The 23965-nt window shown below is 37.4% G+C and overlaps 1 protein-coding gene across 1 annotated transcript; it reads right to left on the minus strand.

Annotated features, from left to right (window-relative positions):
• Nucleotides 1-6786: 6786 nt before the first annotated feature.
• LOC149184787 (WAT1-related protein At5g47470-like) lies at nucleotides 6787-8742 on the minus strand. The gene is made up of 7 exons (XM_089417707.1): nucleotides 8396-8742; nucleotides 8217-8282; nucleotides 8002-8118; nucleotides 7917-7932; nucleotides 7369-7632; nucleotides 7090-7251; nucleotides 6787-6977 (listed from the first exon to the last, which is right to left on the minus strand). Exons 1-7 carry the CDS (start codon nucleotides 8608-8610, stop codon nucleotides 6822-6824), a joined length of 996 nt encoding a protein of 331 aa, XP_089273833.1. The 5' UTR covers nucleotides 8611-8742; the 3' UTR covers nucleotides 6787-6821.
• Between the last annotated feature and the right edge of the window lie 15223 nt (nucleotides 8743-23965).

The following is a 23965-nucleotide window of genomic DNA, read 5'->3' on the forward strand; positions in this document are numbered from 1 at the left end:
TAGGAGCAGTAAAGATCCGGTTCTGAAGATGGATCTAAAAGCTGGGACTTATGGGCCATGTTTTGAGCATGAGTCGGCTGAACCTGCTTTCCGATGACCCGAATGTCCGCTTCCTGTGAATACTCAGACTCAGATCGTCTGACCTGCCTGATATTAGATTTCCTGACTTTTTGAGAGAATCGGTGGCTGCAATTCCTGATCAAGTGGCCTGTCTTATGACATAAAGAGCACCTAAAGTGGATACCCCAGAAGTCTATCCTTTGCCGGATTTTGCTATTTCCCCATACAATCTCTAAGTGATCTGGATAACCACCTTTATATGGCTTTTCGATTAGGACCCAGGCAATTCTCTTGTCTTTCTCTCCTCTACACCAGGGGTCAACATAGACAAACTTGCCTATCGAGTTTCCTATTTTTGAAAGAGATTCTTCCGACCATAGCTCCAAGGGCAAGTTTGGTAGCTTCACCCAAATCAGGCAATTTGAAGGAGTGTTCTTTAAAGGATCAAAGCCTATGTACCAGCGAGATAGAGCTAAGAAGCTTCTTCCATAAACCCAAGGATTTTTTAAAATAATATCTACGTCAGAGTCTTTCAGGAAGTGGAAGGAATACCATTCCTTCATGAGACGGGAAATGATAGGGGTATAACCAATCAGGGGAGCCCACTTGTCCGTTAACCATTTACGCATGTCCTGGTCATCCATCTCATGGAATTGCCACTTCCCAACAAGCGACAATTTCTTCAGGCTATCGATTCTTTCTGTGAGGGTGGCTCCGTCTACGCATATGGCTTTCGGAGGAGGGTCGGTCTTGACAGGATTCTTAGCCTTGTTAAAGAAGGAAGATGGGGATTCGACTATTTTGGAAAAGGCATTTTTAGGTTTATGAGATCCCATGCAAGCTGGCTTAATAATCATGTCCTCCACTGTGGCTTGCCAGCCTGTAAAGGTTGGTTGTTTTTTCTGATCCTCCTCGGCTTGAATAGCTGCCTGTACAAGCGCTCACGTGGCTGAAGAGTCTGAGTCATCCATTGCTATTAATGGGATTGGGTGAGCACTAAAGCCGGCAAGTATTGATGCCGTCATCCACTTGTACCAGAACCAGAGATCATGCTCCTAATTAATTACCTTCCTTAATATGATCCCCGGATATAATAAAACCTGGAGGGAAAGGCCGTATATAGAAAAGACTGTTCTGATAGTAATCCTTGTGTGAAATAAGACCCGAAGTGAAAAGCTACTAATAGAGAAGGCCGAGGAGATCAGTACCGTAGATTCGATTCTGACAAAGGGATGTGTCGGACAGGGAAAATTAAAGGATCCAGAATGATGAGGACGCGGGATCAGCACAGAAGAAGACTCCACAATAGGAAAAGGAGGCGGGGATTGACAATATGGAAAAATCTTCTAGTTGGTATGATGTAAAAGGACTTTCCCTTCCCCGAGACAGTATCACATCCTTAATTGGAAGAGATCATATGTACTATGCCAGTTAAAGATAGATTGCGAGAGTAGAAGATAGATACAGACAATTAAGGCTGGTGTAGACCCGAGAAAATTTAAAATTTTCAGGTGACCGGAGAGATGAGGAAATACCAGGAATTTCACTGGTTTTCAGGCAACCCTGGTTTACCAACTTTCAGGTAGATGGAAGCTGCTATGCGGGAGAGTGATCATGACAATCGACACAACAGCAGATAAGCTGGAAAACACACCACCACTTCCCTATTCTGATACGAAAATCAGTACATGGGCTATAGAAGACAATTGAGTTCTTTATCTTTGAAAATAAATATTTCAGCATTGTATAATCAGGATCAGAACTACAACAATGCTTTAATGAAAAACCAGAGAACTAAACAAAACTACTGCAATTCGTCCTCAATCATTTTTGCCTTAAAAACTAAGAACAGATAAGGAGAGATTAATTAAACTGACCTTATACTTGCTTTGCCGGAACATGCGGGAGAGAGAGCGTCGTTTACCATAACCATCATCTTCAACGAGATGTCCAGGCACCATCCAGAGCATTGAACAGGATATGAGCTGATTATCCAGCTGAGGAATTGACAATAGAAAATCACAACCACCCCCCCAGAACAAAACAGACAGAGTCAGAACCATCCAAATCACTGATATAACGAGGCTAGACTCCAGAAATATGTATTCGCCTGAAAGGAAGCAATCATGTCATGAGGCCACCGCTCAGGAAAAAATGAAGCAGACAGAGAGCAGTCGTGTGAAAAACTTAAGGCCTATGGCCTGAGGTGGAAGGAGGAAACCGCAACTAAACTATCAGAGTCCAATATATAACTGGAACCTGAAAACAAAGAAGTAACCCCAGACGTCCTTCTGCATGGGATGAGCACTGTGGCTGCGCTACGTGTCCAGGGAAGTATATGTACATGCGATGGACCACCTATGCCAGCCGGGTGTCGCTGTTGGAAAACTTATCGACCCTATAATCAGAAACATGTTTTTCCTGTAGGAGACCAACCAAAGGACACTCCCCGCCTTCCTAGCTTGTGGAACCAATAGCCCAAAAGAGGAATATGCGTTGTCTGTCTCCGGGAATGGCGGGTGGCTGTAATCTATTGGACTCTGTAAAAACCTGTTCCGGCTCCGCAGTCTCTCCCGCGTTCCGGCTCCGCCTTTGCTACCAGAATTCCCACTACTACGAACTATGCCTACTCAACACTTTGATTTTCTTCTAAGTGTTATCATGCAACGGAAATTACATCTTATTATCTTCAACCAATTATCTTCTTTATGTAGTGGAATCAATCATAAATAAATAATGTACACATATCAAAAATGGGAGGGGAAACTCCCAAGTTAAGCCTGCCCACTCAATAATAATTTTGCAATTACAATTTTACAAAACTTCACAATTTACAGAGTCGTGCAACCTCTGAACTACCTGCACACTTCTGCTAAGTTTGTGCACCCAACTGTGCATCGTTCAATCGAAACTACCACGTCGTATCACCATAATTTTACTTCTGATAAATATAATAATTTTACCATACAAATAAATTAAATTTTTTTTTTTGATATATTTATCTAAAAAGAATATATGAAATGTGTTTTAATTGAAAAATGCTCGAGTTATATAATATTTAGAGGAAGTTTGAAATCACTTTTACTAGAGTGTTTCTTTTCATTTTTTTTTTATAAATTTTGGGAAAATTTTGTAAATGAGCTAAATTTTTATGCTTTTGCACAAAATATTTTTCTTTTTTTCATAGAAGGTTTTGCCCAATTTTATAGGATAAAATTATTTTTACCTCAAAAAAAAGCAAAATTTTATAGGAGATTTTACAAATTATTACAAAAAGATCACCAAACATTTTACAATTTGCATATTAGGGATTAGCCAAGGTGTTTACACTCAAAGAAAAAAATTTCATCCTTCATATTTTCTATACCATATTTTTCTCAAGAGTCCAAAACCCTCATTTCTTATTAGAATTTCTTTAGTTTATTGATAAACATGGGTAATTTTGAACAAACTAGAAACATGGTGTTTCTTAAAATGTCAACCATGAAAGTTTTGGGTATAATTTTGTTAAGATATCCAAGTTTGTAATGATTTGATATAGCTTTGAGAAAATTAGGTTCCTTTACAAACTAAAACACATTTATCCTATAGAATTTGGGCCTATCATCTTAGAAAAAATTTACATTAGTGATTTTTTTGGAAAATGTGATGGAATTAGTCCATTGGTGAAATTTAATTTCCTAAAATTTCTCCTAGTAAATTTCGGTTGAAGCTTCTTTCCATGTAAGCCATCCACTACTAGGTTGGTTTGTTCTTTCTGTTTTTGGAGACTTAAGTTCATTCATCCTATTGATCTTGGAATGGAGTTGTTAGTTTCCTCAATTCTTTGTGATCGTTTTTCATTGTGTTATTATTAATTTTTCTTTAAAGGATGAGGTTTTAAATTCCCATGCTCATATCCTCTTCTTCTACATATCAACTCAAATTCATCTTCCCTCTTTTGAAAGGAAAAGGAGTATGATGGTTAGCTAGGGGAGGAGCCTTCAGAGTAGAGGAATGGGGTATATAGACATGAGTGGGAGAGTGGATTTTTAATCCACAATCCTTACTATATCGAGATTTTCTATTAATACTTTTGGCTATGAAATTTGAATAGGCGTGATTGTGTCGCTTCATCCTTTAGTAGATGTGGCAAGGGAAACTACACTAGGTCCTTTTGCTACTTCCTACTAAATTTCATAAATATTGTGTTTTCTCTCTCAGAATGTAATAATGAAGGAGGAAACCATAACATAATCCTATAAGATAATGTTAAGGGATCTGCGAAGTCTGTTTGTTATAAGTTTAGCATTTTAATTTTTAAAAGGTTTAGATAATATGCATTCAATCTTGTTAATATTAGTGTATATCTCATGATCCAAAACAATGCTAAAATATATACTTTATCTTTAGATCCAATAGTATATATTAGATTAAGTAAATCACAACATATAACAAATTAATTAATCTACTTTTGAGTTCCTATTAATAATATTCAACAATTTACTATGTTGATCATCTTATATGCCCCATAAGATCTCCTTAGGCATATATCATATATACAAATGCTATGTCATGTCTAGGTTAAGGACATTTGATTTCAAGGTTCCAGATGTTTTATTGTGAGTGTTCCATGCAATTTCAAACCAAAATTCTCATTTGTGTGTTATGGTCATTTCGTTTTATCCCCTATGAAAATATGTGAATTTTTTTAATATAAGTATGTTATCGAAGGATAATATTTTAATCAAACCTTTATTGGTAAAAGGTTAATTTATTATTAAAACATCATTCTTGAAGGAAAAAATTTTAAACATAGCATTCTTTGACGAAAAGCATTAAGACCCAAAATGTAAAATTTTTTATCTCACGAGTAAATAGAAATCCAAATTTCAACCTTTCTCACATCCATGAATTAGCGAAAATGTTAGACGTGTTGCACAATAGACTTGTGACACAAGCAAAGCTAAGACGGAATATGGCATGACATAATGACTTGATTTGTGGGCAAGTGAGCAACCATAATGTTGGCATGACCCATGACTATTGATTTATATGTTAGTTATTTGATTTTATCATTAAAAGTCAACATGACCAATGACTATTGATTTGTACGTTAGCTATTTGATTTATCATTAATTTCAACCATTGTTTTGTTTTCCCTGTGTGTCTTACTATTAGTTTGTCTATCAACTATTATTTAGTGGTTTTTTCGGTTTACATTTGTGTTTTACCATTGATTTGTTTATAGAATATTATTCAATGACATTTTTGTTTTACATTTATGTCTTACTATTGATTTGTTTGTTAACTATTATTTAGTAATTTTTTTATTTGGCTTTCTAAGATTACAACAAAGTGTTCCATGCACATGGTCAACAATGCGATGAAAGTATAAGTCAAGACATTTACTACTGCAATTTGCATTTTAGCTAGTAAGCTTTCAAGTTTATCTTATCTAAAATATATTCACTATTTCAACAATTTGTATATCTCTTATATTTTTAATGTTATATTTATGTTGATAAGTATGCCTATTTTGGAAAAGATATTCTAGAATTTGAATTTAATTATCAATAATTATTAAGTGGATGAATATTTTAGAGTATTCTTAGTAGTATACACAAATCAAAGGTTGAGATTTATCTCCAAAATAGTTATGACATTTTATCTCTTTTAATTAAAAAATGGCATACTAATAAATGTCATATTAAGTGATTTATGATATTTTGGCATGGGGGATTGATAAAGCCATGGTATTGTAACAAAACCTATTTAGAAATTAGAAATCTCCATAATAAAATGGGGGTAAATTTCCATGATTAAGAATTTTGTTATATATATAATTTTTTTTATAATTGATAATAACAATAATTTAAAATAAAGTTATAATTTAATTAGTTTTGTGATTTTTTTAATTTTAGTAATGTGAAGTAAATGTTTTAATGTTTATTTACATTTATCACTATAATAATTATATATATATTTTTATAAAATATAAATTACAAAGTTTCAATGTAGTTATTTTACATCTAAATTCTTTGATAACAACTTATTAGCTACCGACAGATTTCTCAACCACCAGTGTCATTGGTATAGTGATTTGTTGTTGACCACTTTCTATGTAGCTATATTAGCATTTGTTTATCAAGATATTTTTTAATGGAATTGTCAAAAGAACCAAACTTTTCAAGAGCTAGCAAGCTCTGGAATTGTCAAAATAACGAAACTTTTCAAAGAGCTAGCAAGCTCTTCCAAGCATATGTATTCACCCAGAGGTTAAACATGTGTGTTGTATACAAACGAGGTCTTACGTATCCACCAAACTATATTTTTAGTTAGTGACATTATAAATAAAAGTCCTCATTTGGAGATAGTTGCGAAGAAGAAGGATGCTCATATTGTTCTTCATCTGCGGTTTGTAGATCCTCTTCCTTCTGTGGATATATTGTGATGTGGGTAACACTGTCCTTGGATTTGCCCCATAGAACAAGGTAGAGACCACCGAATATAAGAAGTACACCCATCATACGGTTACAATATGCCAAGTAAACACTGAGTGAAATTATTTTCTTAATTTGTAAACACAGTACTTTCCTGGTCACCAAAATAAATAAGTACATGAACATCATATTATTATTTCAACCTGTGAGACAGAATTTTTTTTTTTTATTGAAGCAAAAGTTTGGGCATCATATGCCACTTAAAGCTGCCTCTGCAACCCAGATATGTATATAATCACTAAGATTGCATATCCATTGAAAATCTGAAAATCTAACCACTTACCTTCCCAGATGCAGTGTGTCTCCCAGAAACAAAGATGATAAGATTGCCGAGAACACAGTAGACACTGGGCTGAATATTGAAACGAATACAGGCCCTCGTTTCTGCATACACCACAATTGCAATGCAAGTCCGAGTCCATTGCGGATGATTCCCTGTGAAATTAAATCCTTAATAAATCAGCAACAAGGTCCTGCATTCTCATTCTCAGATTACGTGATTGGGGGATGTAAAAACTTGGGAAAGGGGATCAACATGTAGACTTACTGCAAAGACAAAAGCGAAGATCCCGCTCCTATCTAGTACCCATGATGTTGGCTTCATTCCTCTGTCCAGAACCGTTATTAGGACAGCAGTTTGAATGGAGCCTAGAATGGCAGTAATCGATGATTGGGATAATGGGGCCGGATACTTCTTCACTGTCTCAGCCTGTAAATGAAATTATATAATCAAAGACTTAGTAGAAATTGGGTGGGGATCTATGACAGGTCAAATAACAGAAAGGGTTATTGGATATTAATTTAATATGTCAGGAGGTGAGAATACCTGCAAAATCATGGCAGTGGATAAAATAATCACTGCTGAAACGAGATAAATACACCCTTTAATCTGTTTGCCCGAATCTCCATTTTCTTCACGGAGAAATCCAACAAGGATATTTTCCATTGAGTGCAGTGCATTAGGGTCAGAAACTGAATGTGAAAGCCCAAGTTGGCTTAAAGCAGGACCTCGCAGGAAACTCATTGCCATTGCTCCACTCACACAAACTAGAGTTCCCACAATTTTGGATCTGCTGCCAACGCACCTAATGTACTTTCTCCATGCTACACAGTTCACAATCACATTTAACCCACAAGGGTTTTCTATTGTTATCATTTCTACCTCTTTAGTGAATGCTAGAGTATGTTTCCAGTTTAGTTCTGTTACCGTGTTAATTTGGAAATTAGCATGCACATAGTAGAGAATTTTTAATTTCTAAAACCTGTAATCCATGGGAAGGTAGAGAATGTTTAATTTCTAAAACCTGTAAGCCCATGGGAAGTCAGAAAATGTTTAATTTCTGAAACCTGTAAGCTCATGGGAAGGTAGAGAATGTTTAATTTCTGTAAGCTGTAAACTTATGGTAAAATTTATAGCGAGTGATAGGGGAACAAATGAGTTAGAAATGCGAATACCAACCCTAAAGCCCATGCCATAACGAAAATAATGGCGGGAACCAAGTTGGCCATTGCGGAAGCGAAGGCAGGGGACGTATCCTTTAATCCCATAAGCTTGAACGCTTGAAATCCACAGACTCTGTAACAAAATCTTTATGAGAATCTTATACCAATTCTATTTATATAGCAATAACAGTAATTGGGATGCAGAATGTTGACTTCAAATACTCAACTTACCTCCCAAGAGACAGCAGAAAGAACTGTCCAAACAGAGTTAAACTCACAGTTGCTGGCCGCTTTCTCCTGCATTCCTCAGATGAAACCATGGATTTGAAATGTTAGGAATCAAAACAATACTCAGCACTGCAGATATGTAAAGAAAGGCCAGTGAAATGAAACAATGCCCACATACATACTTTTCAAGAAAGAGGGCAAATGGTGTAAGCACTAGTGCCCCCATCGCGTTGGAATAAACAATGAAAGCCAGAGGGTTCAGCCCCTTTGACAATTCCTTCCCTACAAGAACATTATTCACTGCATAACTACTCTGCAGGCCCAGCAAGGAGGCATAGATACCCAACACTTCCAGACTGAAGAAAGGGCGTTTGTCACTGTACATCTTCGATTGCATCTTCTTCAATTCAATTCCCCCCTCCTAAATTTTACATTACAGATCACAAGCAAAGCTGCTTCTTTTTAGAAAAAAGTTAGAATCTAACTCCCTATAAGTCAAGGTCCCGGAATGAAGGATTTTAAGGGCTGATATTCCTACTAGCTGCAGCATAGCAATACTGATAATTGTGGACTCCTAAAACAGTTAACTCCTACACATCGTTTTCAAGGTATCACGCATGATTTTGAGAAAAAACCAAAACCTAAAAGCTTTTCAAATAGCTTCACTGAATTTGGTAGGCTGTTTTAGTTATAATAAAAATGATTTTTTTAAGTGTCATAATTTAGTTGTCAAATTTGTAGTGGGATAGTGATCATTTTTGTTATTTATAAGAAATTTATTACTGTTATTTAAGGAAAATCATGTCAATTCAGTAATAATTGGTGGTGAGGGGCCAAGCTTTTAGTCTGGCTAAATATCTCTAAACCTTGGACCATCAATTTGTGATGCAAGAACATCTTATATTTAATTTTATGTAATTATTTAATTTCAGTAATAATTGGTGGTGAGGGGCCAAGCTTTTAGTCTGGCTAAATATCTCTAAACCTTGGACCATCAATTTGTGATGCATGAACATCTTATATTTAATTTTATGTAATTATTTAATCAAAGAATTTAAGATTTTTTAGAATTAGTGAGTCATTCTAGAATTAATTAAGAAATAGGAAAGTTAGGAAAAAATCCTAAAATTGAGAAAATAGCTCTCAACTTCCTCCAATATTTAGAAAAAAAATTCTATGGAAGAGATTGGATAAACTTCTCTCCTCTCAATAAATAGTCATATAATCTTTTTAAGAATTTGATTTAATTAAAGCTTTAAGTATGATTTAATCCAAATTTGAGAGCGCTGCACCATTTTGGTATTATAGCCAACGTGAAATTGATAAGAGTGGCTGTGTGAAGGCATGGAGAATGTTGACTGCACGAGCGTGTATGTTAAGTGGACAAGCTGCATGAATCTGTTTAAGGCTGTCGTTACAGACTGGATTCTTGGAATTCATATATTATTTCTCTACCATTGAGCCATCCTAAGCCCTGGAGCTGTGGAACGTTGGAGCACCAGACCTGCGTAAATTTGTTGGGTCACCTGTTTGAGGACCTGCGCCAGCGTTATAGGTAGGAGCACAAGCTTTGCTTATTGATCAATGTATGGTGGAGGAAGATTAGCCAACCTGTGAGGAGTAATTTGTGTCTGGCATGAAACCTGTGAGGAGTAATTTGTGTCTTGCATGAAACAGTTTTGTAAATGTATCAGGTTAAATAGGGGAGCAGATTTTCTAATGGCTATATTTGACTAGGAAACAGCTATATTGGACCGGGAAATTTGACTGAGAAATGGCTAAATTTGACTTGTCAACTCCACTTGACCCAGGGAGAGGAAAAGTTATTAATGTTTTAAAGTTATGGAAATTTTAGTTATATTTTGAAAAATTTCGGTAGGGATTTCTGTTTTGGAGTTGTCTTTAGTGTGACTGTTTGGAAATTCCGGTGATGGAATCCGGCGGAAAAAATTGAGGTAAAATCTTGATTTGTATTATTTAAAATGGTTTTTTAATTGCATATTTGGATTCAGCACCCTGAAAAACCCCTGGATGCTTTGATTGTGCAGAAATTAGCTATCAAACTTGCGATTTCAATAAATTGCTGCCGGATTTTGACGGGAAAAACCCACCGGAAAAGCTTCCAAAAAGTATCTTTAAAGAATCTAAGTAAAAGTCATTTAAATTCATAATTTTTAAGTTCTGTAGGTGTTTTTAATGGTCCTGAATCTATTTCCACCATAACTATAAGATTTTTTGAAAATAATTTACCCAGATTCTAACCATTTTTGACCCACAACCTTTATCTAGATCACTGATTCACTAAACATATTTACATGACTGTCTAGACCCACTTTTCCCATATGGAAGTTGATATTCACTATCACAATTGTCTGACATCTATCGTTGTCTCAGCGCTGTCTAGGGGATACCTATTTGATTACAACTTAGAAGATGTAAACATATTTCAGTGTCACACTCAATTATAAATAAAATATTTAGATGTTGATGTGAAATAATAAAATTTATATCAATTTTTAAAAATAAAATAATTAAAAATCTAGAAAATAAATATATTTCTAGTTTTAAATGTGGAAGATGTATAATTTTTATACTCGATAAAAATATTTCAATACCAGATTTAGATAAACTATTTAAATATCCATACTATTATATATATGAAAGAATATATATATATAGAAAGAAAGTAAAAAAAAAAAACAATTATTTCTTAACAAGAATTCCTAATAAAAATAATAGAAGGGAGGTGTGCAATTCTTTCAATTCTTTATATAAAATTAATATGTAGCATTTAAAAATAAATAATAAATAGATTATACAGAAATTATTTCAATCATTTTGGCTCTACAAAATAAATGTAAATATGGGAAAACCCCTTTTAGATTTGAACATTTGACTTAAAAAAAAAAACAAATGTCAGTAACCATTAGTTAAATTTTTATTAGTTCAAAAAATGTAATATACTTAAGATATGTTATTAGATTTATGATCATAATTTAATAAATAAGTATTATGTAACAGTAGTCATATGACAATTATTATGTAATATAATCATTAGTATGTAACACTGATTAGTTATAGAACAATTATTACATGATATTTATTTAGTGCAATATATAATATTTCTTATAATGTACCTTAGGTATACTACATAAACCTTCTTCAAATTTAAGAAGATTACTTAAATTTGATTAGATTTTTATAAATCACTAGGAAAAAATAGTCCTTTTGTAGTTTTTTCAATTAAAAAGTGTTTATTATGAGGGATATGCCTTCTACTAAGATTTTATCCCTAAATTTTGAATGGGTTCCTATATTTTCAAAAGTTTATCCACATAAAATTTGAGGAACCTTAAATTTGATTTGACCATTGGGTTGGGCATCACCTAATAGGCTAGGCCTTTCTTAAAAGCTTGTGCATTTCTCTAGATTTTAACTAACTAATTATGCATATAAAAGATGAATAACAAATTGCAAGAGTCATCCTTCCCATTGGATAATAGACGCTCTTTTGTGAAATTCCTCACGTGCAGCCTAAGCAACATATATGCATCCTCCTAAAAGTAACAACAATAGTAGAAAGTAGAAACAAAGACATGAAGATTATCCATAACAACAGAGCTATTGACGTAATGAAATAACCAAATCCACACCCAATGTATGAACAAAAAGGAAATAATCCTGCAGTAAACATGTAGCAGAAAGCAACATCAAGAGAACGCTGCAAAAATAAAAAATGCTAAGGGCCAAAAAGTAGGAGGCCCAACTCAAAAATGGATCAGAAGAAGAGTTAATAAGTGATCTGTCCTAAGTGAAGAAGAGAGACTGAGATGAATTCCTGGAAGTGGATCGAGCCCAGTGAGGTAGAACATCCACTTTTGGACAAAATTTTAGCTTCCTTGTTGTGCTCAGATAGATGTGAGAGAAGGAAATATGAAGGAATGATTGACATAGCGTTTTGATCCGCTATTGCTAGGAGAGAAGATTTGGATTCTGAGTTTTACATCGATTGTTGGCCCATTCGATAATAAATTTAGAGTCCCCAATGATGGCAATGCTTGTCAATCCAATCCATGAAGCACAATAGAGAGTGCCCCATACGGCAAGAAACTCGGCCCTAGCACTCGAACCCTTTCCACCAAACCAAAGGAATATGAAGAGGTGATCAGGCTCTAAATAAATGATCATTCTACAGCCACATGACCCAAAGGAACTAGCTTCGTCAAAGAATCCAACTGGAAAGGAATACCAAATAGCAAAGGAAGAGCGAGAGGGGCGAGGAGAAGGGAAGGGCTCAGGAGAAAATTCTTTAAAGTAGGCCATGATCAAAGAGTTGGTTCTGTAGATAGAATGCTAGGAGGAATAAAAGATTAGTGCATTACATGCTCTCCAGATGACCCATAAGATAAAAAATGGAAGGGTCCTGAGGGACTTATGCACAAAAAAAAATGATGGAGGTAGTTAGGGATGTGATCCTAGATTAGGACAACTGCAGGTTCCAAGAGACTAAGGAATTCAAATATGTATTTGTAAAACATAAAGATGCAACTGACTTAAATGAATTGTTATTTGTTCCCTTTAACATACATAAAATTGTCTAGAGGTGAGAATCTGTCCCACTAGAGTGTGTTAAAGCGAAATGGAACCATATATTTCTTCGTCATTTTTTAATAGTTGATTCTATTCTAATTTTAATTTAATTGGTTGTATTTTTATAAAAGGGCAACCCTTATCTCGGTTCTCTGAACCTGCATACATTTATGCTCGGGCCCATCGTTTATGTCACTCTTTGAATAGACGAACATTGGTGTTATTACGATAATATTTATTGTCAGAAATTTTTTACAACAGATAACTCCATTTAATGTAGAGTTCAAGACATGGAATTTGGACTATCCATGGGTCTTGTGTAGACACACAAATCCAAGATGGAGCAAGTTAGGTTGGAGTTAGTTTTTTCGCGAGTATTAACAAAGTGGAAACCCAATTACAATGTGAAAACATGGTTTAAGTTTCTAAGAAATGGGAATCTCAATGCATTTGATACTGTCCACTTAGAAAAATAACAAAAAAATACTATATATATATATATATATATATATATATATATATATATATATATATATATATATATATATATAATCTTAACAGTACGAAGGAAAGTCATGTAAATTATATATATATAGGATTAAAGAAGTTATAAGCTGGTGAGTATGAAATATTGATTTCCATTATGTGATTAAGATGTAGTAAAATTCATGACTATAATAATAATAGTTTAAGTTTTGCTTGGGGTGTGTGTATATCTATATATATATATAATTGATTTGAATTTTTTTTTTTTTTTTTTTATAAATATATTTTTATGTTATAAATTAAAATAATCATTTGCTATTAAATATAGAGAAATGAATATCTATTTTAATATTTGAATTTTAAATTATTTAATTATGATATTTTAATAATATATAATTAATTATTATTTATAATTATCTTTACTAGAAATGCTACTCCATTGATATCTAGTAAAAGTTAATATATTTTAAAAATTGTTTAATTCAATAAATTTTATTTTAAAAAGGTTATTTTGGACTTTAAATATTTTCATTATAACTATTGACTTATATTAAAAAAAAAAAAAATTGAAAATTTGTTTAAATAAATTATAAATATTATGTAATTCTAGTTCATAATTAAATTATATGTTTTAAACAAAGTCTTTCGGTAGAAATCACATGAGAGAATTTTTTGGCTGACACGTTTTGAACCAACAAGTGTGGTTCATATAATTGTTGGTTCGAAATGCGTTGGCCAAAAAATTCTTTCATGCGATTTCTACCGAAAGACTTTGTTTAATTCATTATGGATCACAGAAGCTTGAATACATAAATTATATGTTTTTAATTTCTCGAAAATTTAGGATTTAAAAATTAGTTAAATTTATTATAAATTAATGATAACTATTATTAAAGTAATAATCTATAGATAAATTAATAGTAATATGAAATTTTAAAAAAGAAAAGATTAATTATAGAGTGTTTGAATTATTCTATATAAAAATAAAAATGGCTATTGGAGGCGGAAAATAGTCAGAGAGCTTTGCCGCTGAACCCAGGAACCCTAGCGACTGCCATGGAATCTCGAGTGCCCACATATGCATTGCACCCTGCTCATGGAGGACGAGAGGCAACGCACAGGAACAATGACGACGAAGAGGTTAAGCCCATCACAGAGTGGGCCAGAGCACGACAACGCTAGTGATTCGCAGCTGAATTGATTTCTCTAAGCAACAAATACGGGGAGAGGAGGAACGGAGACAATGACAATGCTAGATCTGCAGGCAAATACAATATTGGATCTGAGGCTTGGGACAATTTGTCCTACACGTACATGCTCTACAAATCAGAATCTGATAGCGCAGACCCTGAAAGGCTTCTGCAAGGACTTGGATTGATCTCTCTCACCACGGAAGGGCATATTAATCACAGATCTGCCAAGGATCCAACAGATCTGGCACACAACAGACCAAACAACCCGTATCAAACCCTGATTGCGAAGCATGTTCACCAAAATCCTACATTCTGTCTTGGATCACAGCACGCAACTCAGATCTGGGGGCATGCAGCTACCAAGATACCCCTCCGGCTTGAACTACAGGCCCAATGTGCAGAAGAAGACCAGAATGGAAAGTAGAATGGGTGTATAAAACTCAGATCTGCCACTGAACAAGTAGATCTGGCGCTCAACAAACAAAATAGTCTACACCAAGCCCAAATCTGGAGGCCTGCTCACAAAAAGTCTCCTCTCCACCCTAGATCACAGCCTCAGATCATAGATCAGAGCCGGAAACAAAGAGATGCGATGATTGTGCAGGAATAGGGAAATACCCTAACATTGGAGCCTAAAGAATCTATTCCTGAAATGCTCGAAGGTAGACAAAGTACCCTCTTTATTAGATCCATGGAAGGGAACACAGTATGCATCAAGATAGGGAGATGGGAGGAGGTAAAACAATCAAACAGAGGATACAAAAAAGGATTGGAATCCCACCATGTAAACAACTCCTGATCTACACAAGAAAAGTTTTGCAGGAGGAGCGCAAGCTAAAAGAATACGACATAGGCAACGACTCAACCATCTCTCTTAGCACAAGACTCCGTGGAGGCTGTCCTGGCACAAGCTCAAAAGGACCTGTTTCCTTCAAATATGTAGTAAAAGGGAAGATGGAATCTCAAGCGAAAACAGAATAGCAAGCTACAACCCCTGGGGCCTACATCATCGAGCAGACAACTCAGAACCCTACATTAACAATCACTATACCCGAGGTAAATGAAATACATGTTGATTATTTATCTAAAACAGTGATATGCAGGTTTAATGGTTTTTGGCCCAAACTGGAAGCCCTTCGTCAATGGATTTACTCCATATGGATGGAAAACTGCGATCTCCATCTCCGTTCAAAAGGGTTTTTTATTGTCAAATTTGACACAGTAAAGGACAAGGAATATGCATTGAACGAGGGACCATGGTTCTGGGGTAATGCTGGCCTTTTTATGACATCTTGGTTCCCGAAATTTGACCCAAACACCATGGTGGTTTCCAAAATGTCAGTGTGGGTAAAATTATATAATTTACCTCTACACTTTTGGCACTTCAAAGTATTAGAAGGCATCGACAATGCCTTGGGGAAATTCTTAAAAGCAGACAATGAGCACCTATCCAAGGATATCTATACATTTGCCAGGATCTGTGTGGAGGTTGATCTCAGTCAAGGATTACGAGATCACATCCTCTTACTCCACAACGAAAAACAATGGGCCCAGCCACTTGATTATGTAAACACTGCCTTTCGATGCCGCGTATGTCGTCAAACTGGTCATCTACAATGTGTGTGCCCATAAAACAAAAAAGATAGGAAAAGAAGACAACAACCAAAGTCGAAAGGTTGGCAGTTTTCAACCACATGGACAGATGACAGAGAAGAAGAAAAAAACACAGAAACCACCAATATATTTCAAGAGGTAGAATATCTAGGAAATAATCCAGAACTCAGCAAAAAAATCATTCCACACAACCTACAGAATGAAGAAAATCAAATTGAATATGCAATAGATCCAAAGACAACCAATCCACAACAGCAATGTGAGAATCGCACCCCAGGGCAAGAAATTGGAGGCAGCAAGCGAGCACACTCCATAGAAAGCTCAAATTCTGAAAAAGAAATCCTGGCTGTCACAAACAAAGCACAAATGATTATTGTAACAGCCACGCCCAACAATGAAGGTTGGGGGAAAGTGGAAAAAAAAGAAAGGTAGGAAAGCATAAATAGACAATAGTTTCTTTTTAGATCCTATCTCTAGCGGGACAAGTTTTGATAAAGCATATGCTATTTCAGCATCTACAACATGTAATTTTGCTCAATTATGAATAAAATTGTGATTTTTCCATGGGAAAAAAAATATAAAAATAAAAATAAAAATTTATGGCATTATTATAATAATATTAAGAGTGAAATGATAATTTAGATGTATAAAATGATGATGGCTATGATGATTAATGCCCACTAAGGTTTATATAGTCTATTAGAGGTTTTTAATAATTCAATGAAGTGAAATGATGAAAATGAGAAATGGAGAGCTCCCATGGCGAAACCCTAGCTGCACCAAAGGCGGTGCTCCTCCCATGGTAGTTCTGACCTTACTGCCTGACAGCTAACGGGTTGGTTACTGCTGTCCTCATGGCATCAGAACGACACCATTAACCCCATTACTCTCGGTTACTACAGGCACTGTAACAGTGATCTACCCGTTTCTACTAACAAATGGTCCCTCCATTTACTGGTGGTTCCGAGAACATGGAAGGGGTAGACAAAACAATGGGCCCTCCATTCCACGAGGTCAACAAAAGCTCACATCGTGTTGTGTCAATCCCGGGTCATTCCACTGCTCCTAGGCGTTCGTTGTCATCCTCCTTCCCTGCACACGGGTAGACCATCTTCCTCGGTGCCCCATCCCTCCCTTGTTCACCTTGACGATGTTCCTGGGCTGGATTTCCTCCCACTCTCCCCAGAGACCCTGAACCTATTGGTTTCTTGCTTGCAAGCATCGCCAACTTTCGATGCACCACCACCACAGCTTCCCCATGTCTCCGCTCTGCCTGGCTTTGCACCCATCTCTGGTTCATTACCTGATCCTCTTCCTCCTAACCCTCATCTCCCTGTCGGTCCATCTAACCCTTCCATGCCAAACCCTAACCCTAGCACCCCCATCTGCTTCGATTGCTCAGCTCCCCTATTCTTATCCCTAAATCCACCCCCTCCACCCCGCAAACAGTTAATCAAGGCATCTGCAGACTGCTAAAAGACTACCCGACGACCAGGCACTTCGATAAACAAAAAAAGGGTCGGTGTCTTAAGGCGGGAGATAGGGACATTAAACTGGCTCTGGGTGAGGACCTCTCGATGGGAGAAGTGGATAACACCACTAAGAAGGTCCTTGTAGGGCATGTTCATGGGAGGAATTACACTATTGAGAGGCTGCACCTCTGGACTAAGGAAATCTAGGGCTCCCTTCTCAAAGAATTACCCATTATTCATGTTTTGGCGAGGGGTTGATTTCCTCTCTGTTTCAACCGGGAGGAATACATAGACTGGATCCTCTCGAGGTTCTGGCACATATAATTGGGGCCAGTATTGCTGAAGCGATGGGATCCTTTGTTTGATCCCGAGCATGAATAGTAGGGGGCTATTCCTATTTGGGTTCGGCTTCCGGGTCTTCCTTTGTAATACTATACACCCACTATCTTTAAGCGTATTGCAGACACATTGGGTACCTACCTATACGACGACCAATCCTTCGAATCGACCGGGATCATGACCATGGCCCATATGCTAGTACATTTGGACACTTGAGCCGGGCTAGAGGAGAAGATGAACTTGCTCTGGCATCATTTTAGTTGCAGAAAAAATCTAGACTATGAAGGCGTGCCCTTCCAGTGCAGACACTGCCACAAGGTTGCACACCTATACAAAGATTTTCCCCTTCTCATGAATTTGTCTACTACAGCTAAGGGATCAGTTCATAGGCTATCAGAAGAGCTGATGGTGGGCGTGCTACCCCCAGATCCGGATGGTACAAAGGAAGATGCTGGGAATAATTTTCAAACCTCTAGTGCATCCCAGATGCCGCCTCCATCTCCTCCTAAGACTAGATCCAGATCGACAGTGGAAACCACTCCTTATTTGGGTATTGCCTCTACTTCCTACTCCATTGTCATGCATTTTAATCATTTCACTCTCTTTGATGTTTCATCTGCTCCCCTACTTGTTTATATACTGCTCTTATTTCATGCACAATTGCTCCACCTCAGCCATTTTTCGTCACTACCCCCACTGATTACTGGACTGGTCGATATCCTTCTGCCATCTGAATACACCTCTTTGGGCCCTCATGCCTATAATATTCGCCCCCATAGGCAAGCCACCCCAGATGCACTGGGTTTGGGCATATCTCTCGGATCCGTAGACCATAATCCCACTATAGGGCGTCCCTCTAAATTATCCAAAGCAATTAAAATTGCGGGGGATGACATTGCCCAGCGACGTCAAAATACCAACGATTGGGTGCTTAGAGTAGCAGACACCCTATTGGCTTTTAGGGGCCTGACCCAGGTTTAGAGGTGATTTAGCTAAACAAATCCTGGTACTATTGGACCTTTCGGCAATTGTCCACGGAGCGTAGACTAAGGTCTCACCCGAAGTAGTATGGGAGGGTGCTAGAACTAGGCTTCTGCACCCTAAAGATGTCTAATGATTTTCGGTGGTCCGCAGTTTGACCCTATGCACGTCGCTATGCGCATCTATCAGTACCTCACAGCCTGCAATGCTCCCTTCGCACAGCCCTGCTCGAGGCGCGATCTGTGTTATTACCCAATTCCTTATTATTAACCTATTATTAGTCGATCACTTAGCTTATCTGTATGTGTCTAGTTATATTTAACAATGTTCAACATTCATATAAGTGCGCGCGATAAAGAGAACAATATAATTAAACAGGAAATAGCACAAGAACAAATACACAAGATTTGGAATTAAACTTCTCTTTATTATTCTTCTTCCTTGGTTATAGACTCGACTCCGCCATGCACACTCAGCTGCAGGGCTCTGCACACTTAGCTGTGGACTCTTCTAGGCCTTTCGCACTTAGCTGCAGAGCCTCTTCCTACTCCTACGACCCAAAGCACTTAGAATTTCACTCTATGCTCACTATCTTCTAGACTCCATTCCTTTTTTCTATCCGTCTCCTTTTTACAAGTTAGAGCCTCTCTATATTTATACAATCCCATGGTCTGTGGACCATGGGTAGGCCAACACTACATTACAAAAATTAGGGTGGACAACCCTTTGACTCAACATACAATTCGCGCTCCGCACCCACAATTCGTAGAGTCTTACCACATTATTTAACCAAAACTTGGGCTTTGAGCCTTAAAACATGTTGTGAGGGGATTTCATGCCCAACAGGCCCCCAACACAAACATCGTGACTCACCCTCGAGTCACTCTGTCAGTGCAAAGATCTTGGCGCGAAGTCCTTCTAGTTGGTCCCATGCTGCTCGAAGGTCCGCAACGCACTGTTCTGCGGTTTTCTGAACCTACTTCATTCACTTTTCTGAAGCCTCTATGTCAGGAGTGCATCCCTGCCTCAATGTGTACATACCCTACATATGTATGAGCTTGCCTTCGATATTTGCCATGATGGTGAAGGCCTCGTCAATCCACGGCTAGATGCGTGCTTTTAAAACTCCTTCTTTGTGGCGCGCCACGTCCACCTGTTCTTTTAAAGCCTTGGCCTGTTGCATCCTTGCAAGCCGCTGAGTAAGGACTATTGTCTACGTAGTCCCTCTAATACTGTCATATTGTTGTTGGAGTTTGTGTGCCTTAGTCTCGAGCCACTGAATGTTGGGGTCCTCCTGCAACATAGTGAGGACCTCCAACATCTGCTCCAACATGTTGGTACAGTCGTGGACTGCACCTTCAATCTCTTCCATCCCTATTTTGATAGCACTAGCGTGCTATTCTCTGACTTCCGGGGGAGTGGAAGGCTACGCCTTCAACTGCAGCTCGACGATTTGAAGATTCAGCTCCAGCTGAACCTTTGTTGTTTCTGCTCTAGCTTCACAGACTCTAGTCGCCAACCTGTGGATCTGCTCCTCTACTGGTAGATCGGTTGGGATGGCCAGCTCCGAGACGCATCTGCAAGCATTGTCTACCACTTGCTCCAACCGTTGATTTTGCGATACCAATTCATCACGCTGCAAGCTGAGTTGTTCGATGTTTATCTTCTTCTCACTTAGAACCTGGAGTGTGCGACCCTCCTTGGTGCAGAGTTATGATGTTATCCCATCCTGTAGTTGGTACAATGTTTCTCGTGGAAGGGCAGCCAAATTGAGGCCAAGTCCTTTGATCCTGTTAAGCGCAGCTCTGTCGGTCTTTAGTCCTGGTGCAGGATCAATGGTCTTTAGTGCAAAAATTTGTAATATGGTGTAGGAATACCTAGTGCAAGAATGCAAATCTAGAAAGTTTATTCTTGTTTCATGACAATCGTGTGCAGGAAGAATGACTGCACTACTTCCAGATTGATAGCATTCAACAATTTTTTATTATGATTAAGCTTTTATCATCTGCTAAAATAGGAAGGAAATATTTTAAGTACATGGATATCAACGTATGAAACCTTATTTTTTTAAAGTACCATGTACACCTTGTGTGAAATAATGAAGTGATTGTGGGATGTGTACGATTTAACCCATCATCCCATACTTACCTTTTTCAAAAGAAATCTCGTTACCTGTTAATGATGACCCGACCTCATACCATACACGCATGACTGTCATATTAATCATGGCACCTTAACCAATGCCTTCACTAATGATTGCCTCTGCTTGTACCACAACCTATCTATATCATATCCATCCCAAGGTATACATTTAATGATGGAGTGTGACCGTTAGGAGGTGGCCAATATAGTGGAGGTCGGATAGCTCAGCTATCACAAGTTTCATTTTAGACAGAGCTCCTAAATCCTGACCATGTGATCTTTCTAAAAAAATTTAGATAGATTTTAGTGAATTGAGGATGGCGCTCGTGAAAATTGAACCCTGTTCCTTGAAAGAGTTAGAGAAAACGGCTGAATACTAGAACAATATTCCACTGTTGAAGGAAGTTGGGTTCCTCTCGTTTCTGCTGAAATTTAATGGTTTTGACTCGGCCTTGGTGTTAGAGTTTTCTCAGACCTTTGATGGGAGCTGATCCAAGGGAACAATCTATATCACAAGCCATGGGATTACTAGAAGAAGGTGAGAAGTGGTTCAAAAAGGAGAAGATCGAGAAGAAAAAGTGGCGTTGGTTTGTGGTCGATAGAAAACAAAAAGTGGATTGGAAGAAAGGACTGCCATGTAGTGCCATGCAAGGAAAATGGAAAGACCTGTTGTACATATTACAGAAGTTCCTCACCTGCGAGGGTCGCTACTCATTGACCTTCTTGTATCATATTTGGTTGTTGCTACATTTCGAGTCAGGTAAGCTTATCAATTTCCCCTATTTTTTGCTAAGAAGCTTGGAGAAAATGTCAAAAGGAGTTCAGAGAGGTAAGACGAGCCAAGTCACATGCAAGTTATACCATCATGGGTTGATTTCAATTTTAGTTAAGAAGGAATTGGAGGTCAAGAATATGACCTGGGAAGTATTTTTGAACTAGTTATAGAAAAGAGGTGCAAGGAAATCCTCTAGTAAGAAGAGTGCAAGCAAGAAGGGGAAGCCTGAAACCCTAACCATGTGCCCTACCAAGACTAAGAACATTGAAGAGTTATTGCAGGCAGATGAGTGAAATCTCATTGTTGAAATCTCGTCTACATCAAAAAGGAGGACTCGAATCTCAGTCAAGAGGACTACCTCCTTGAAGGAAGCCCACATTCAATCAAATTCCCCAATGAATTTGGATGACTCCCAGCCTCCTTCACCAACCGCAGACAACCTTACGGCGCTTGCAGATGTTGTGGCTCATACAGTGATTAGCGAGGGGGATATTGATGAAGAATACAACACACCCTTGTTAGTTTTTCTTGGAAAAATGAAGAAAAGGAAAATGACGTCGACCCCTAGTGCAAGTGAAGGTAAAGGCCCGACAGAGGATCCAATGGATGTTGAAGTGCAAGGTACTAAAACTCTTCATGATATTGAAATGGAGGAGGTTAATGACCAGGGTGATATTGACCTCGATGATGCTGACACTGGTTTAGATTCAAATGTCGAGAAAACTCTAGCACAAGAAGAATTTGTTAAGGAAGAGCCCACTCTCCACCTGAAAATTCAGACAGAAGAGCTTAAGAAACGTATCTATGAGCTGGAGGTAATGAACCAGACTTTGAAAGAACAAGGGATAGTGCAGAAACAAAAGAACATAGAACTGGAAGGATAAGTGAAGGAGCAAAAATGCCAAGTGAAGTTATGGAAATTCCGAGCATCAAAGTGCTACGGTCATCTCAGAAAGGTGAGCAAACGGCTCAAGAAGGCTCAAGGCAAGAAGAGGAAGACAGTGAAAGCAGGAATTAGCATACAAATACAGGACTGAAAGAAGGCTCCCTTGTTTTGGTTTTTTTGCAGCAGGTAAAGGTTGTGTGAGGACACACAACAAAATAGGGATGGGAGGATGTTGGTAGGCTAAATTGTCCTATTTTTTAACCTCTATCCTACTCTAGACACATAACTTAAACCTCTGTTTTAACCTAAGAACCTATTCATTCCTGTACCTTTCTCTGAAATCATGCACATTCCTGCACCCTCTTTGTATTTTCATATTTGAAGGTTTTTCATGGACTTAATTACTTATTTATGGATTTTATACCTTTAATTATCCTTGCAACTAATATTTGTCTTTCCTAAAGTATTTGATAAACAAATGTATTAATCGTTGTGATAGAACGATCGAGTGCAGCTAGGATTCCTGCACTAGCTAGTGGATTCCTGCACTCTCATGAAAACTCACCAACCGTCATGTGCTATCTTTAGTAAAGGATCAATTGACCTCAAGTTGGTCTCGGAGTGGAAGATAAATCAACAGATTGAAGATCATGACCCCAGTTAGATATCTTAGATTAATATTTTGTAAACAGCCGAAAGGCTTAGTTAAGCTACTGTTATGATTTTGTTACGGCCATAGGCCTGAAGGCTTGTATATAATGTAAAACTTTGATAGGAATTAGGAGTGATGCTATGGTAAAATTTTACTAAGAGATTGTAATTATTTTGGAGTATCGCCTCTCTAGGTTGGATCGCAGATCCAAGATGTATTTTTGCTTTTGAAACTAATATAAAGGAATGTGCCAATACACAACTTCATTTTCCATTTGCGTTGTGATGAATCTTTGATTGACTGCGTTTCTCTATTTTGTAACAAGGAAACGTGCTGGTTGGCTAGGGCCCAACCAACCCAGCTCGTTCTCCCTTTCTTTAAAGGTGTGTTAACTTAATTTAAAGTGTAGGCGTGAATTTGTTATTTAGTTTGATTTTTCTCACAAGTTACAGATTTGATTTCATTTACAGTTATTGTGTTACAGATTCGTGGTGTGCAGGCTTAGAAATATTTGATTTCAATTTCCATAAGCTTTCCTTTGTAATGCTTGATTTCATTTATGCAAGATCGGTACAAGTACATTGCCTGTTCTAGTGCATTTCTGGTTCTGCAAGTTGATTTA

The sequence above is a fragment of the Pinus tabuliformis genome, chromosome 3_2 (assembly GCF_031772625.1).
Source record: "Pinus tabuliformis cultivar Carrire ecotype Pingquan chromosome 3_2, CPIR1, whole genome shotgun sequence".
Classification (NCBI taxonomy): domain Eukaryota; kingdom Viridiplantae; phylum Streptophyta; class Pinopsida; order Pinales; family Pinaceae; genus Pinus; species Pinus tabuliformis.

Bases quoted from the DNA above. Each gene is read 5' to 3' on its own strand.
- LOC149184787 (XM_089417707.1), bottom strand. From the start codon at position 8,610: ATGCAATCGAAGATGTACAGTGACAAACGCCCTTTCTTCAGTCTGGAA. The intron at 8,283-8,395 runs GTATGTATGTGG...TGAGGAATGCAG, and splicing joins TTTGCCCTCTTTCTTGAAAA to GAGAAAGCGGCCAGCAACTG. The intron at 8,119-8,216 runs GTAAGTTGAGTA...ATTTTGTTACAG, and splicing joins TTTCTGCTGTCTCTTGGGAG to AGTCTGTGGATTTCAAGCGT.